Source organism: Typopeltis vanoorti, chromosome 5 (assembly GCF_054136105.1).
Source record: "Typopeltis vanoorti isolate ZY-2024b chromosome 5, IOZ_Tvanoo_1.0, whole genome shotgun sequence".
NCBI classification, from domain to species: domain Eukaryota; kingdom Metazoa; phylum Arthropoda; class Arachnida; order Uropygi; family Thelyphonidae; genus Typopeltis; species Typopeltis vanoorti.
In genome coordinates, this window is record NC_143553.1 from 41,121,986 (window position 1) to 41,141,081 (window position 19,096).

Below are 19,096 nucleotides of genomic sequence, written 5' to 3' on the forward strand. Positions count from 1 at the left end.
GCAACCAACCAGGGAAGCAAATCAGAAATTTGGCCATCAGGAATTATTCTGTAGTGGTCTAATATTTGACCAAAAATGCTCAAATATCAAAGACCAAGGTCTAGGTTGATTCAATAAGAAATGCATTAAAAGAACTAAATATTACATACAACAATATTGGAGGGCTGACAAGTAATAGACCTAATTTGGAGGAAAAGTGTTAATAGGAGACTATTAATAACGTAATTGTGCAGTACTGCCAAAGCAGCCTAAACATCACAGGTTACAAAGCAGGAAATTGATGATGATGTGTGGTATCTTAAAGAAAAACTAAATCTTTGAAGATCACTAATGCTAATGACTTAGGCCTAATTTTTAAATATTTCTGATAATGCAATTTATGTACAAACCAATGTGGTGGAGTGACAGTATGCCAATACTTGATTTGAAAGTAGGTAACTATTAGTTGTATTGGTTATACTGCAATGAAATATCCCTTTCAATGTGTTATGCACAACTACATTAATTTTCATAAAATAATAAGCATCATAAGGGAAATATTTGATTATCATCAACTTTACAGTCATAGTTTACTAAGCTCTGATGAGCATATCATAAATGATAATCCAAAACATACGTTTTATAATGAAAGACTTTGGTGGCTGCTCTTCTATTATAGATGAAGACTCCATTTTGTTAGGTGAAAATATTCTGGTTTCAAGAGGATGCTGTAAAATAAGAACATTTAAGAGCTAATAACAGCAGACAAAAGTATACACAATAATTTATACATAATAACTCTAGAATATATTCAAGCTTAAGGTACTTAAGCTTTTTTTCTGATAATTATATATCATAATCATAACTCAGAAGATTCAATTGTATCTTTCCTTACAAATTCTCATAAGTTAATGGAATGAAAACAACAGAATGAATGAATTAAATAAAAGTTTAATGGTTACCATATTTTGTCTTAGTCATAGAGACATCAGTGCAGATACAATATAAAAACTATAACAATGCACACAAACTATTGATGAATAAGTAAAAGATATGTAAAAGAAATGATATTGATGAGTAAGTAAAAGCCGGCCTGGTTAGCCGAGTTGCTACCATATCTGATCTCCAACCAAAAGGTTGCGGGTTTGAATTTTACCATGCATGGATGTTTATGAAAGTACTAGTGGTGGTAGGCAGTAGATGGCGTTGGTGTGGATGATGAAGGTAGTTGAAGGTGGAGACTGAGAGTTGTAGAGCAGATGCCCTCCCTTGATGAGTCTTTGGACTCCCTGGAGGTGTTACATAATAACAATGATATCCTACAAAGCCAGAAGTCTCAAAAGGAGTACCTTCTATAGATGCTTGTAGGCAGCCTTGGCTGTTAAGCCAAGAATTATTGCAGAAGAATTACCATTTCCAAAATCTTCAGAAGTTTTGCACAACATCTTTCATGTTTGTATTTACCGCAATTAAACACAGTACTTTTTTCCATTTGATTCTTTGTGGCATTCAATTGTAACTGTAGTAATTTGTAGCAATTTGTAACTGTAGTCACAAATATATTTCTTATGTTCTTTAAGACAGATGTTAGCATATCTTCCAGTTTGTCCATAATAAGAAAAGTTGTAGGAAGAGGAACATGGCATACACCTGGAACTGAGAGGGGAAGGAGTCGGCCTTCATGAAGGGCAGCCAGCTTCAAATGGTTTCAAGGCAGTACAGATATATGTCTTTAACATTTTCTAATTAGTTTTTCTGAGATGTCCCAGATACAGGGAATATTAATAGCATCAGTATAATCTGTATGCTGAAAGGGATGCAAGATGGAGGAACAAGAATTTTTCTTGGCATTGTAGCCATTGGACAGGAAGGCACAATAAAAAGGTAAGATCAGCTGAGAGAGGTATGGTTGGAACAGAGGTTTGATGGTTCAGTTAATGAGTTGTTTCTTTCTTTCTTTTTTTTTTTTTTTTTAATAATAATAATAATACCATATTATTGAGAGGAGGCAGATGAGAGAAAGTTTGTGAATGTTACAGAAACCTACCATTGTGGGTAGGTTTCTGTAAGCTGAGAAAGTAAGAGTACCATTTGGAAGATGTGTGATTAATGTGCCTGGTGTGGACAAACTATTTTTATTTTCTTTTTCTGCAGTGAACTGGATTTTGGAATGCTGACTATTGAGATGGAGAAGGAATCAGTAATGTGTCTGAGCTGTAGAGCCAAATGAAAAACACATCATCATTACTGAATTTTAGCCAGATAGATAGCTTGAGAACAATGTCATTGGCTAAGGGACAGAGAGCAGGGAGAATCCATTGTGTGTACCCTCGATTTGTATATGGCACCCTTCCAAGTAAAGATACTAGTTTGGACGACAAAACTGAAAAGATCAATAAAGTTATAAAGTTGGGGGAGGAGGATCTTTATAATAAGTGTCAGAGGAGTTGTGATATCTGAGTTTACTGAGCTTATGAATTGTGGATGATCTATATCAGGGTTGCTGATTTTTTTGCAGAGGGGGGGGGGGAGGGCAGTAGCATGATGTGTAATATTTTTAAGTAACCTTTTTAATTTGGAGGGGGGGTTGACAAGGTTATCTGAGCCCCCTCAAACAAATGATTTGGAGATCTGAATTTAGGGTTGCAGAGGTTGCTGCCTGTAAGTTGTGATTGTGTGGCACAAGGTTTGTCAAGTAAGAATTTTTATGGACCTATGGACTATGTGAAAAATAAATTTAAAAATATACAAAAAAATAAATAAAAATGGTAAAAAATTCCTTTGCCTGCAGTACCGATATACTATAGGTAGCCTTTTCATGGATAGGAGATACATTAAAAAAAAAAATTGCTCAGCATCTCTTCCAGCTTGATCAGTGGAATTAGAAAAAGAAAAAAAAAAAAAAAAGGAGGGGGGGGGCAGTTGGAGTTGTGGTCATTAAAGTCACCAAAGAAGATGATTTCTCTTAGAGTAGCTGGATGCAGGAAAAACCACACTCTTTAGCTTAAGATTTCTTTGCCTCATTATGTATAAACAGCAGATGAATGATACATAATGAGGCAAAGAAATCTTAAACTAAAGAGAGTCAAAATGAGAAGATTCAAGATTAGGCATCCTCTAGAAAGGAATATCAGATCACAATAGTACAAGTACTTTCCCTTGTGGGAGAAAGAATCACATAGTATATATATATTGAACAGTCAATATGGACTGTGTTTGCTAATAGTCGTGACTGGGTAGTAATTTGAAGTTTAATCAAAAAGAGGGGATCAGATTTAGATTCTACACATTATGATATTAAGTTGCTGTTTGTGTCTTGAATGCTGGTGAACAAATGTGGAAATGATTTTTGTTTCGTAAGATTTTTTCTGCAATCCTATCTTCCCTTTCATGTTAGGCTCAATGGTCTGTCACAGCCAAGTAATAACCTGATACTGCTTATGATAGAGCAGTTAATCGATCAGCATTGTCTGTAAATTACATGTTCTTCTGGCCAGTTTTTTCTGTTTTATAAGAGATGAAAAACCACAAATTTCCAGGAGATAAAGCAATATGAAACAAGCTAATTTACCTTCAGTAGAAAAGCCATTGATAAAGGTTCTTGCAGTCCTAGACATGATTCAAAACCCAGTCTTTCCAATCAAAGGGCATCGTCTATACCGACTGGGCTACAAAGGATCTGTAAGATTTTGAGTTCTCTAAATTTTTTTGAGGGGGGTGGCAAAGACCTTTATTCCAACATGGATAATTTATGCCACACTTTCACAAGTCTCAGGATTTGGAGCATGGAAAAAATAGTGTGACCATGGAAAGGAGTAAAAATGCTTAACTACAGTTTTTTTACGCTATTTTTATTTGAGTTTGTCATAGTTTAGAGTGTGGCAGAGTTTAGAGCTTTCTCTTGAAGTCTCCATAAAGAAGCTGACCTAGAAAGATGGAGAAAGCAGAACCCATAATTATAGTATGAATTGCCTAAAAAATTTCCCTTGCCAAGAAAAATAGCCTGAGTTCATTGAGCTACCCAAGAGAACATTCAACTTGGATTAAGTTGAAGGTAACTTAACTGGATGTTGGTGAACAATCAAGTGTGACCATTAATTCAGAACTGTGGAGGAAAAGGTGTTGCTGTATTCAAGAGTACTTTAAATGCTTGATTAATTTATGAATGGGTGAACCAATACTGTCTGCAATTGAAAGCAAAGGCAGACAACCAGGAAAGTTTAGAATTTAATGATTTATTTGTGTTCACCCTGAGTTCAACTTTAGTTCATGTTGTGGGGGATAGGCAACAGAAGTATGGGATTGTGTTATGGTGTGATGTGTGGTGGGGACTTCTGCCCACCTGGCCCCAAGCTGTTAAGTTGCCATGAAGGCCAATAAGGAACATGGCGAAGCCTACATCAGTGGGGGAAGTGGCAGACAAGTTCCTCAGAATAACAAACTGTTAGTGAAAGTGATGTTGCAAGAGATGAAGATTTGTCCAGGGTTATATGAGGCAAAATTTCCTAGTCATATATGTGCATCGTCCACCCACCACATATTATTCCATGAGCACCATGGCAGTACACTTAAATCTGTATTAACTGCTGTTAATATTGATATTAACAGATATTAAATGCTGTTGGAAATAGTTTCTTTTTTTTTGTTGTTTTTATTTATGTTACGCTACCTCCTGATGATGCTGTTAGTCATAAAGACAGTGAAACATGTAGAGGAAATACATCTAGTATAAATGTACATCTAGATGTATATACTAAAGTATATGTTAAAATACATCTAGAGCAATGGTTCTTAACCTGGGATGTGCGCACCCCTGGGGGGTGTGTGAGAAAGCATTTCCAGGGGTGCGAGAGAAGCTTCTAAATTTTGACCAAGATTCGATGGACGACAGCTATTTAATAAAAGATCTTATTGAAATATGAGCCAATGCATGTATTCAAATGGAATTTGAAAAACTGGACTTAGAACAATTCTGGTGTACATTAGAGCCTTATCCACAGCTGGCAAAAGCAGCATTGCACACACTTTTACCATTTGCCACCACCTACCTCTGTGAAATGGGATTTTCATCACTTTTGCACATAAAAACAAAAGCCAGAAATCGCTTAAATGCAAGTGATCACTTACACGTGGCTCTTTCAAAAAAGGAGCCTCGCTTCAAAAGTATTATTATTATGAATAAACAACAACATAGCCATTGAAACTTTAGATATTGTTTTGTATGTATATGTAAATGCATGTGTTTATTTTTCAATAAATAAATTATCTTGCAATAGATGTAATTTCCTAAATAAAGAAATAGAAACACATTTTTCAAGGGGGTGCGAGAACTTATTTTTAGATTCAAGGGATGCCGATCACTAAAAAGGTTAAGACCCACTGATCTAGAGTAAGTACATCTAGCAAGTTAAAAACGTGTATTTATTAATCAAGCAAATTTACTCGTAGTGAATTGCAAGGAATGATAGTTGCCAATTCACTGGGGCAGCGACCATGGAAGTACCTGTAGAATAGACTCAGTACTGAAATACACTGCACCTGTGAGATAGAGGTTGAAGTGAGTCTATTAAAGAGGGATCATCTATGAGCCTAATTGCATGCCTCTGAATGGCATCAAGGATTTTAATGGAAGTTTTAGGTACACAACCCAAACACATGAGCAGTATTCTAAACATAGATTGTATATAGTGAAGAGTTGGTTGGGTGTAAAATAGGCTCTTGAACGAAAGAGAATGCCAAGTTTCTTGGACGCTGAGGTGGCTATTGAATATGATGTGTTTATGCCAGGAAGGACTGGAGGTAAATGTCAGTCCAAGCAAAGAGATCTGATCTTGTCTGATGATTTGTATATTACTGAGGGTAAGGGTAGGTGAGCTAAGATCTCTTTTGCATGAAAAAACTGATGACTTCTTGCCATTATTCTGGAAGACACTGGTAATGGTAATCGATTTGATAATTTAATGGTCAAGTTCTTCTATCACCCTTTTTTTGGAACAGGATGAATATGAGACTGCTTCCATGCATTGGAATTGGGATAAGTACCAGATATGTATAATAAATTATAGAGACGATGCAGGACAGATGTTAACTCTGAAGCGCAATGTTTGATAACAATTTGGGAGATGCCATCAGGACCAGAAGACTTTTTGGTATCCAAGTGATTTAGTGGTTTTCTTATGGCTTTGTGTCGAAAATGTATAGGAGGTATATGATGCTTGGATTTCGATATGGTAGGAGGTGATTGCCCTTGGTCATCTATGCAGGAGTTTGAGAACAGGAATGATGCTAGGAGGTCAGCTTTATCTTTAGGTGAAGTAACAGTGGTGCCATCAGGATGAGGCAGAAGTGGAAGTGCAGGAAAGCAAAGTTGCGTTCAATGGCCATGACCTTAGCAAGCGACCAGAAGGCACAGCTTCCATTTAGACAGGAGGAGAGTTTTCTGCTGGTGGCCTTTATGAAATTGATTTGGATCTGACTGGTTTGCATATGTTGCATGCTTTAGTATAGGTAGAACTTAAAGTTGGAGTTCTTGATGCAAGCCACATGCAGTAAGCTGAATTTTTTTCTTTGAATGCTTTGACACATTTTTGGTTGAACCAGGACTTGGAAAGCAGATGTGGTTTATGGACTGAATGGGGATGAAGACCTTCATACCAGCGAGAATAATTTCTGTGACTCATTCACATCATCGCGATATGATGGTGGCCTATGCAGAATCGAGCCTTAGCAGAATGTCCCATTGGAGAAAGTTTCCTGCGGAGCGGTAGACAGCACGCCACAGTCGGAAACAATTAAAAGAAAAGCGTAGTGCATCGCCAGGCGCAAAGACGGCTGATTAATATACAATAAGTTAATCCAGATCTACATGAGATGGCGGCATGAAATGTTAGGGTTCAGGTGAGTGGAAGTAATAGTCAGACCAAGGAAAGGAGGAGTAGAAATTTCAGAAGTCATCCCAATTGGCTCCTTTGTAATACTAGAGGATGTGAGGTTGGGAGTGGTTGGAGGATGGGCATTCTGTGTGAGAGAGGAGATGTATGAGATTGTGGTCTGAGTTGCCGAGAGGAGAGGGGAGGTGACCTCTATGGTTTGGAAATCAGTAAAAAAGAAACGAAAAAAAAAAAAATCAAAAGTGGAATAGTGAATCTACTTGTAAGAAAGATAAACTTGCATTAAACCAGTTTAGAAGAGAAGGTATGTTAGAAGTAGGTGACCTGTCTTACTTCAAGAAAAATACAATCAGAGAAGGAAAGGTAAGCCAGGAGTGGGAGAAGCTGAGCCATATATAGTTTTGAAAAAGATATCACATCACATATACAAATATATCAAAATTTTATCACATAGTTAAGATAACACATGCACCAAGGTATTCATCACAGGATTCAGTACTTGTCAGTAACAAAGGTCTCAGATCTGGAGAAGAAGCTGGGTTGGCTGATGTTGAGTCTGCCGGTTCAGCCTCCTCCTGTTCAAGACACTATATAGGTGTGTGATACCTTGCGCACCTATATATAGGTGCACTGAGGCATTTTCTTCCAGAATAATGCAGTCTCACTGACACCAAAAGCTTATTAGGGTTTATATCACTATTCCTTGACGAGTTTCTTGAGTTCAAAGCATAGGCCTTAGCATCTCGTGATCAGCTGAAGCAGACTTACCCATAATTTCTACATTACAGAGTGAATAATGCCACTTGAATTACTAGAAAACCAGCCTTTGCTGGCAATGAAAGTGATTTCCACAGTGTTGCTGATACAGGAGGTTTGGGTGCTTAAATATGTTGTCAAGAATGAGGGCCTTAGCAGAAATCATGCCAATGTTCACAGGCAAGTTTTTCTCGTGCTAGTCTTTGGTCCAAGTGAACAGTGCATTCTACATTTTTAACATCACTTTATCACATACATAAGTTGTTTATTTAGCAGTAAGAATTCCACCAGTTTGCACTGCCTCTCTGATCTCAGTTTCTTGTTTCCTTATATACCATACTTTTGTTGATACCAAACATGCAACCTACAGCTGCATATGTGAGCTCTTCTTGACATTTATCTAGAATATGCACTTTCTCATTCAAAGTCATTACTTTCTTGGCCCTTTTAGGCTTTTTTGTCACTAGATGCACTCTGTCTAAAATCCATGGGCACTCCTATACATACCATAATATTTTCAGCCCAAGTAGCCTAATGCCTCTTTGCAGAATTGAATACATGCGATTTCACAACCGTCAATGCGAATACACAATCTGTTGTTAGATCCTGAATGGAGAGCTTTCCAAGTAAATTCTTTATTCAGGATTTAACATGCTAAATACTACTAATTAAGGAGATATCTGCACATCAGCTAATAATTATGAAGTATTGTTTTATGTTATGTAATAATGTGTAGTCCATGTGTGCCATATAGTGAGAGTTATTCCTGCATAACTGAAATGAGAAGCAGAGAGTTTTGTGTCAAAATAGTAAGAATTGTGTAAGGGAATTGTTGAGTTATTTGTAATTCCCATTAGGCTGTCTAGTACATTACGAAATTCTGAGAAAAATTATAAGTAGTAATCCGGAATAATCGTGTATAATCTGTACGAGTCGAGCGTAGCGATGGAGGTTTTACCTACGCGGAAAATGACGTCAGAACGGCTACCTGGAATAATGTAACCTAACAGATTAGGGAGAGTGTAGGATCACCCAAGGGGCATGAACGATGGGGTTCGTGGGTGAAAACCAGATCGAATAGAGGTCGCCCGAAAAGGGTGAATAAAAGACGAAGCACGCCATTTTAGAGGGCTTCTTCTTCTTCGGTTCCGGGATTCGAGTTTTAGGAGGTTTGTTGGGGGAGTGGTGAGAGCAGTGGATCGACTATGGTGATGACGGACAGCGGGTTCTTTTCTTCAGAATGCTTGAAGAAGATTTCCAAGCGGAGCTGATCGCGATATGATGACCTATGTGGAATCGAGCCTTAGCAGAATGTCCCATTGGAGAAAGTTTCCTGAGGAGCGATAGACAGCACGCCACATTCGGAAACAATTAAAAGAAAAGCATAGTGCATCGCCAGCCGCAAAGACGGCCGATTAATATACAGTAAGGTAATCCAGATCTACATGAGATGGCAGCATGAAATCTGAAAGGGCCTGGTAATGTAAGGATTTTCATTCTATGTTAAAAATCGCTTATTCTTCTAAGAAATTGGTGTATACTGTAAACTAAAGGACGCTAGTAGAGAACTTTTAAGTGAGAATTTGACTGAATTAATTAAGACCCTGTGAAACAAACAAGAATTGTTAATAGACAGTATTTTGATTGAGAATGGCTAGGCTTGCTTAATGAAATTTAGAATTATTGTAGTTATTGATCGAGTATTAATGAAAGTGTTCAATGCGTGTTCTGTGAATAACTTGTGAAAGGAATTATATCCTAGTAGTATTATGCTTACACTTAATCTTATCCTTTCATAATTGAAAGATTTAGCATACTAAGATTCATTGTGATTTAGTATGAATCTTAACTTAGAGTGAATTTTGATCCATTGAGTATTAGAATTTTCTTAACTGTAAATGTTTTAGGTTTTTCCAATAAACATGTTTTGTACCTTATACCTGAGTTTATGCCTGATTATGAATTCAAACCACCACTTATGAAATAAACTTTTGGCGGGAAGGAATTTAGATATAATTGCTTAAGTGAGATTCTAGTCACGACTGCTAACTGAATCTGCACAGCGCTAGTGTGACATTAATTATTGTGTGTATCCCTTTTGAATTTAGAATTATTTCCCTGAACAAGAGTCTTCTCTGTTATAGGATGTTGGCTGGCACAGCATAATAAAAATTTTGCCAATATCTGAAGAGGAGATAAATCTGAATTAATATTTTAGGGGCACGACAGTAGATTAGAAGGAGGACTATTTAGAGATTAGAACAAGATATAATATAGGGTAAGCAGCGACATAACAATAGAGCAACTGGTAGGCCTAAAATTGAGTAAGGTTAAAATAAGAAAGGATTAAATCAAGGAATAACCAAATAAGTATAAAATAAGTATAAACGACCAACCAAATAAAATACATAACACTGTGAATACGGAGACCCGACTGTACTGGAAAGAGCAAACTAAAAAAAAAGGATTACTGAATGAGATCAGGAAAAGGAAATTCTTAGGACATGTGCTAAGAGAAGGACTGACCAATATGATCATCACAGGAAAATTACAGGGAAGAAGAAGAGGATGACAAGACATACTTATATGAAGGATACTGAATACTGGACAGGCAATAGTACCATACAGATCTTTACAGATGCACAAGATATGAATAAGTGAAGGACCATGGCTGCATCTTCCAGATCAGAGAGAGAGAGAGAGAGAGATAGAACTTGAGTGAATTTGAGACTTCTGTAGGCTCTCATCTCATCTTCTGTATGATATTTTTCAAGGAACCTGTGAAGAATCTAAATGTTAGTAGTATAACAGTTGAGCAGGTGGACAGATACTTTGATAGGATGTAGCTTATGTGTATGTAATCAGAATGGTTTAAGATTATTGTAGCATTACCCTTGTCCACTTTTGCTACTATTTATTTTATTATTTTATTTTTTTGTCATTCTTTAATTCTAGTAATGCCTTAAATTCCCTATTCGAGAGGTATCCTTTTTTTTTTTTTTTTGAGGATTTTTTGTAAGATGTTGGTTACTCCTAGTCTATAATATTCAGGCAGTCCTCAACTTATGATGACCAACCCATTGTAAAAAATAAAATAAAATAAAATAAAGACATTAACCCATTCATGCAACATTTAGTGCTACAATAAAACTTATACTCTACTGTATCTGGCTTGCAAATGTACAGTATGTCTCCTTGGGTCAGTGTGGTATGATATTCATTGGGGAATGTTTTTCACTATAAAGGTAATTTTCATTCCAGTAATAAGTCACCAATATATATATAGACACTATTTATTATTAGTTAGTTTAAATATAATTTTATATATAACAAAATGTCCTGAAATAGATTTTTCTGCTATCTATATAGTTTGCATGTGAATGGAAGCACATGCCATGATTTTATTATTATTATTATTATGTGACACCTCCAGGGAGTCCAAAGACTCACTGAGGGAGGGCACCTGCTCTATACAGCTCTATCGACACCAACGCCATCTGCTGTCCACCACCACTTGTATGTTCATAGACAATCACAAACATCCATGCCCATGGTGGGATTTGAACCTGCAGCCTTTTGGCTGGAGAGCAGATACGCTAACCACCTGGCCAACCAGGCTGGGAAATTTGTGGCATGTTCACCTTAAGGTCAAGTGAAGCATGAGATTATTTGCCCCTACTTGTGGCAAATGTGTTAATCTTATCATATTATTTTCAACTCTGGACCCTTCATCATAAAGACTGCTTCATCCACAGCATGATAGCATTTTTTTTTGTGAAAATAGCTGTCATACAAAAAAGTGATTCTTCTAATGGTGTGGAAAAGAAAGAGACCATTGGATTAGGAATGCAAATGAAAATAATTATATGCACACACAGTGAATTTCCCACTTATAACAGGATGGTTAGCACAGAACACAATCGTAAGTCAAGAACTAACTGTATTGGCAACATGGGCAGTTGTGTTGACTCTCTTATGTTTTGGGCCCTCTTTTATCTCTTATATGTATATATTACTTTATTCTACCTTTCTCTCAATAATTCCTTATTTAATACCATTTACTTTAAACTTCTATCTCACTTAACTCAGGCCGAGTCCCTGACAAGAATGAAGCTGTTGGTTTGTGAGACAAAGAAAATGCAAATGGTGGATGCCTATTTCTTTGTCTCAGCACTGGTTCTAACTCCTTATTCAAATTCAGAGAAATTTATTTATTTTCGCTGCGCCACCCTGAATCCTAGATTATACTAAACTTGTATGACCAAGGAGTTAGAATACAGTCAGCATTCACTCTTGTCAACTATATTTTTCCAACTTGCAGTCATGACCCAATATGATCTATTCTCCCACCTTCTGAGGTTCGCTGAATTTTATGAGCAAGTTCAATAGGTTCTAAGTTCAGGCAATACAACATTTATATTTAAACAAAACATTTAATTTCAAGAAAAATACATATAATACACGTTATGACACTGAGTCAATCAAACAATCAAAGCTAGGTAGAGAATTAGCACTCATATATACAATTATTTTATCCTTTCTATAAATCTCAATCTGAGAAACATATTTAATAACATTTAATACACTTAGTCTCTTTGTGCTACTCTAGTTAATTCCATTCTCAATATAAATTAAGTTCTATTCTCAATTTTCTCTGACAATCCTATTCAATATATATATAACAAACTCAATTAAGAACTTTAGTAAATCTCTCTCTCAAGGTTAATTCATGAAACAACTTTCTGTATCTCTTTCAATTTTAGCAGTAATTTCTAGATTCTATCTGCCACATAAACTTTACGTACAATATTCTGTTTCATTCTCAATCTATCAATTTACTGTCCTGAGAGTCTCTTGTAGACATTACAATAAAATCTTCCTAATCATTTCCACTAGATAGAAGATATAAAATTTTGCACCTTACCAATTGCTGGTATGTTACTTTGGCCGCTTCCTTATCTCGTCGGATATCTGTCTTCTACGACTACTTTACTTCACGCATTCTCAGGATGTTCACTACGGATTCCCTCTGTACTTCATAGTTGGATATTTCTGTAATCTTCCACAAATATAGTCTGCTGGGCTAGTTTCTGACTGGCAGGCTTCCTGGTCATTCTTCCGATATCTCCTTGAACAAAGGAAAACCACGTGGAGGCTCCACACCAGCCGGACCTACGAGGGCACAGGAACACAGCAGCAGGAAAACATCTAAAAGCCTTGTCTTCAGCGTTACATGCACTTTTAAATGCCGCGGCACTCCTTTCTCTTTCGTCATCGACATCTATGTCATCTTTCTTCACGTCACACGGCACTTAGCGCCGCACGCGGAATCCTCTCTTAACTTACGGTGTAGCGGTGGAAGGCACCGTGCTTACTAACGGATATGCCTGTACACAGTATTATGTGTTTCTGAAGTCGGCCATTTCGCATTTTTGAATATTATTTCTCTCCCAGCAATTGTCAGGTACTTACATAATATTTGAGACTAAGCAGCCATACATAATAAAATTTCACAATACAATATAATATAAAAGACATAAAACTAAATTAAGATTGCTATACAAGTGCTTATTCATTTCTGAAAAAATCATTATTTTCTCCAACTATGTTAAGTCCGAGTGAAATGTAATTTTCTTTAATATTTTATTTCACTCCGACTTAACAGCAGGGAGTATGAATTTCTTATTCCATTTATATGAGTTCAGTGCTAGGTGTTTCTAGGAAAGCCAGAAGTCGTGGCCATGACTCAAGGATATAATGGTTTCTGTTTTGAGGGGAGTACAGGAAGGATTTACTATGGTATGTTTAAGTTGCCCACTGGGGCTTGGAAGGAGCATTTTTAACCAGACAGGTAAGTTTCTAGATGTGTAGCTTATTTTTAGAAATTCATTAGCTGCTGATGCATTAGAGATGTCTATGACATCAAAAGTTTAGCAATGAGCATAGCAACATCAATAAATTTATCCATATTCTAGAATATGGATAAATTTATTGATGTCAGAGAGTAAAGTGTTAGCACTTTGAGAGAATGAAAGTAATGCCTCAATTTTAGATCTCTGGACAAATAAATTAACACTTTACAATTCCAGACACCCCTTCCCTACATATAGGCTGTTAAAATAGAAAGAGAATGTGCCATTGCATTAAACATTTAACAAAAATGCTCTCTCAGAATATAGGCAAACTCCTTCACACAAAGAACTGTGCATATTAAATCCAGTACAGAAAACCTCACTCTCAATAGTATTGACTTAATGGTCAGTTCTGATGTCTCTTCCTTGACCAATATTCCATTAAGAGTCACCTTCAACTTAATCTGAGCTGAATCTTCTCCAAGTAGCATATTCAGCCTTGCTTTAGTTCACCATGACTCAGGCTATTTCATTAGTCAAGGGAAATTCTACACAGACATTGAGGATACAGGTCTAGATTCTCTGCTATCAACCCCCCCCCCCCAACACACACATCACCACACTATCAATTTCTTTATAGACACTTGAAGAGGAAAAACTCTTAAACTTTGCAAAATATGTGTTCTCCATTTGGCCACATGGTCTAAACACAATGAATGACTTTTTAATGCATGTAAACAGCTAACATCCCAGGATCCAATATGCTTTAGGGGAAAAAAAAAGGCTTCTCCCTTTCTAGATTCTTAATTACAGTTACAGTTAATTAAAAGTTTAGTTAATGGAGCAAAACTGATTTGCCTTAATGATAATGTACATGTCAAAAGGCAGGACAGCCAACATTAGAATCTCTGAACATAAAATTATATCTGATTTTACCACTATGGGCACTCAGGACTAGCATCAGGAAAACAGCCAAGACAACCTAATTTAGCCCACTAAGGGGCACCTTTAGGACCAATGCCAGTTGCCTTCTTCAGCCTCATTTGCTCGTTGTTAGTGCTTGTGTGCACATATCATGGTTTTATGTTCCCAGAAGATGGCAATGTAACATTGCCAAAATATAGGAAAGTATTGATTAAAGTTTTTTAATTAATATTTTAGTATACGTTGTCATTTTCTAAAAAATTTAAAGTCACTGTATAAACCTAAACACAAATTTTCATAACCACTGTTATAAACACCAATCTCCTTCTCATTCTTCATAGTACAAGGACAATGTCATCAATTTCAATGCTGCCAAATCACAGTCCTGTTTTATTTCTTATAAGAAATCTCATCAGTTTATTTTACTTACACTTAAAGCCTTTCCTAGACACATCATATTTATTCCTCAGCTGATAAAAAAAAACTGTCTTTTTTTCTTTGTACAAGACATTAACCTCTCATCTCTTACTGACACTACATAAATTCCAAATTTACTCAATCTTAGAATATTGTTCTAAGATCTGAACTGCATCACCCCTTCCCATCAAAGACTCAATTCATTAACCACTTTTTCATACATGTTTAAGCACCCATTCTGAAAGACAGTCAATGGCCTGCAGCAGCTGTCTTTCTTTCACTCTCATATTACATGAATAACAGAAGATTGTATTACTTACAATTGAGGAAGTTGTTTGGTTATCAAGTTAACCTAGATTGCAAAAAATCATGACACATAATACAACCTTGAAAGACTCTCCTCTTGGATATTCAACTGAGAGAGAGCAGTTCCCACTCAGACCTCAAAGAAGATTTAACAGTTTGATAAACTGATGGAGGTTCCCCCTCTGAGATCAAAGATGTGTAAGTCTTTCAATATTTCAAATCTCCAAACAGTGCATATACTTTCTTTAAGAGTGTCAGCAATTGCTGTTGGGTTGCAATTGTGCACCATCATTGTTCAAGAATGGAAAGGGGGTCAGATGGGCAGATATACTATATCTGCCCATCATTATCCAGATTTTATTCCAGAATATTTTGCTGTTGTTATAGATGTGTACTGGATCCAGGATTCTTTTAACTTTGACAATAGATGTCTCTTGCCAGGGTGTATCTGAAAGCAATGAGGTTTCAGATACACCCTGGCATGGATTAGGGGATATCTGTGAAAGATACTCCTAACTGTTTTCTAGGCCTTCCTTGACTGCAGTGCAATCAACATTCTACTACTAAAGCTTAGAGAAAAGCGGAAACCTACTAGATGTTTTAGGAATTGCAGTTGTGGCAGTTCATGTAATATACTCTGTAACATGATTCACTGCATTACTGACAGAAGATGAGCTGACTGTCACCAAATCGAATTCTGCTAAACAAGAGAAAGTGAGACCATCAGCTTGAATGATTTTCTGTTTTTGATATGTGATGTACAACATGATTCTCCATGCAAAAAAAAGTGGATATCAAGGAAATGACCCCTCCTGAATAAGTGTCATCAGTTTTCAACAGAGTGATTGTCCATTAAAGTCCCCATTAAAAATAAGGGGAATGGTTGCCATATGACAATAATCAAGGTCATGCTGAGAGATATCTGCAATAGGAGGTACGTAGATGCAGTATACTATTATAAGAGATCCAACTGAGAGTCAGATAGCAAATTCTCTATAGGCAGATCCATTCCCTGCCCTTACAAATGATGGCTACATTTTGTAATGCCAGATTGTCACTGGACTTAGATATGTTTCCTGCACTCAAAACCATTTTATACTTCTGCAAGAGAATGTTGATGGCATTGATGTTTTAACAGAATCTACAATTCCATTGCAGAATGTTTTCATTATTTTTGGTGGTGTCATCTGGTTTCAAATGTTGTGAGGTCATGTTTTCAATGGCTTTGGATTTTTTCCTTTTTGGAAAATTATTGATAGGACACTACATATATTAATCATTTTATCTTGTTGTGAGTGATGATTTTATCTTGACCTGCATCTATTAATGGATCTGGATGTATATCCTTGATTCTCCGTGGTTCACATTCCATTATTTTTTTCAGTAGTGATTCTCACTTAATGGAACCATTTTTGGGTCCCATTAAGTGAGAAATGGAAGTGAGTCCAAACTGATTTTTGTAAAACTGGTATATGAAGAGAAAATCAGTAACATATGCTCGCTGTCTCTTTAGAGACAGCATGCATATCATACTGTTCAAGGATGTTGCAGTTGTGAGAAGGACATAAAAGTTAATGTCCCTATTGACACTTTCTTTATAGCTGCCTTCTTAGCATAAGAAGGTTGATTTTTTTTAATGACATATAACCACTTTTCCTCCTGTTAAGGGATACTCTACTCAGTTTTAATTATTTGTATCTCCTTTTCATTCTTCACTTTTGGCATGCTTAGGAGTAGGCTAAGCGATTTCCCTCAGCATGGCAATATTTCAGTGTTTTGCACTTACAATCTCTGTTCCATGATCTTTACTGCCACAACAGGCACAGAGCTGAGCATAATGGGCCGTCTGGAAATGACCATACTGCTGCTTTATGGATTTGGGTAGTAGAACCTGGGTAATTGAGATAATTTGCTTTCACATCTTAATCTGGTTTTGGTGTGTTCAATGTATGGATAATGTTTCTGGTGGGAACCAGGTGTCCATCTTTAGATGTGGGAATTCTCCTTATGGATGTCACTCCTTTGGTTCTTCAATTCAGAGCAGATCTACTCATCAGAACATCAAGGAGATCCTGCTCCGAATTGAAGAATCCATAAGGAGAATTCATGCCTCTAGAAAAGTTTAGTTTTGTGGGAAGTGACTGTGATTAGTATTGGGCTAATAGACATTGCATGAGGTAGTTTAAGATCGTGTTGGTGTTGCTGCTTCAATAAGAATGTGTCCAGAATAAAGTTTCTTGACAGAATTTGGAGATCCTGCCAACACTTGCAAACCATTCTGGATGAAATAGGGTGACATTTTCCAAGTGGACATTCCTCTGTTGAATGTAAGATTAAGAAAACTGGTGTAATGTCGTTTTGTTAGTCCTTTTAGTCATTCTGGTAATCTGTTGATGTTTCAGTGGACCTCGAACATGGCTGTAGCTAAATTAAGAGGATAAAAATCCTTTATTAATTTACAGCCAGTATGCAAAACTCTAAGATCGAAAACTATGATCTACGAGTTTCATGCTGAAGAACTATCGGCGAATCCAAGCGTAAGTGACCACTTGGTAGTACAACACCAAGGCAACTCAAAGCAAAGGTGGAGCACGCTCCCTCACCATCCTTGATATTTTCTCATAATGTGAAAACACAGCTCCTAGAAAAGCAGTATTACATCTCCTAGGAGCTGTGTTTTCACATTATGAGAAAATATCAAGGATGGTGAGGGAGCGTGCTCCACCTTTGCTTTGAGTTGCCTTGATGTTGTACTACCAAGTGGTCACTTACGCTTGGATTCGCCGATAGTTCTTCGGCATGAAACTTGTAGATCATAGTTTTCGATCTTAGAGTTTCGCATACTGGCTGTAAAATAATAAGGGATTTTTATCCCCCTTAATTTAACTAACTTCGCCAGAAAATACAGCCGTTTGGCTTTTCATGGCTGTGACTTGTTGGGGGCCACTGATAAACAAGAGGATGAAAAATTGTTCATTCTCTGGAGGAAGTTGATTCAGCTCCACAGCTCCCCACCCACCAGAGCACCCACTCTCCAGCAAGCAATGACTGCACTTGGGAGTGGAATGCCAGGGCTACTCCAGAAGCCATACCAACACCACAGCAAGTCTTAGGGTCCTGTCTGTAGATCATGGGGGAAGGAAAACTGCAACTTGACCCTACTATCCAACTGATCCTTTCCTAGCCATTGAGGACTGTCCATTTTGCCAAAGTAATGTGAGACTAGTAAGATCTCCTTTTTCTGAATGTCCAAGGGTCACATAGCAAAACAGTAGTGAGGTGTTGGATCCCAGTGATAGTGGGTTGGAAAATAAGATATTAAAAATGCAAAGAATATGGTAAGAAAAGCATCAAAAATGAATAATTATCTAAAGGGTTAGTACCATCGCCACGGGGTCCTCTCAACCTCAAACAAGTGCCTCACATTGGGGGAGGGGAGAGAGAGAAAGAGAGAGAGGTTGTACAGAATTGGGTTTGTACAGTCTGTTGTTGAGCAGATGAAATGTGACATCTTGAATGAAGAGGATGTCAAGTTTTCTAAAAGCTGAGGATGTTACAAAAGTGATGTGATTATGACAAGAAAGGCTAGGAATAAGAGTCAGTCTGAGAAGAGAGATCTGATCTTGTCTATTAAGTTGAGCATTGTCAAGGATGGGAGAACTAGTCTTTTTTTTTTTTTTTTGGAAACAATGAAGTTGCTCATTGCAGGATAGTATGGAGATTTTCATGATTTGATCTTGAGATGTTTGAGCACCACTAGGTTCATCATATGAATAGGATGAGTGCTATTATCACCAAAACTTCGAGGGCAGGGTGTTTATGTATGAAGAAGAAGGTAGCTGAAATAACAGGGCCTTGAGGAATACCTGCATTAATAGGAAGACCTGTAAAGAGAATACTTTCTATCATTATGCACAGAGAATGATCTGAGAAAAAACTGGCAATCCAGTTACAGGGGAAGGAAGGCAAAAA

General features: G+C 37.0%; 1 protein-coding gene across 1 annotated transcript in view; it reads right to left on the minus strand.

Annotated features, from left to right (window-relative positions):
- Positions 1-19,096, minus strand: part of LOC150106335 (nucleolar protein 16) — a 62,561-nt gene that overhangs the window by 19,680 nt on the left and 23,785 nt on the right. The window contains exon 3 of the mRNA XM_090393087.1: positions 617-707. Coding sequence (XP_090249213.1) covers positions 617-707 — 91 coding nt within the window. The remainder of the gene's footprint in view (positions 1-616; positions 708-19,096) is intronic.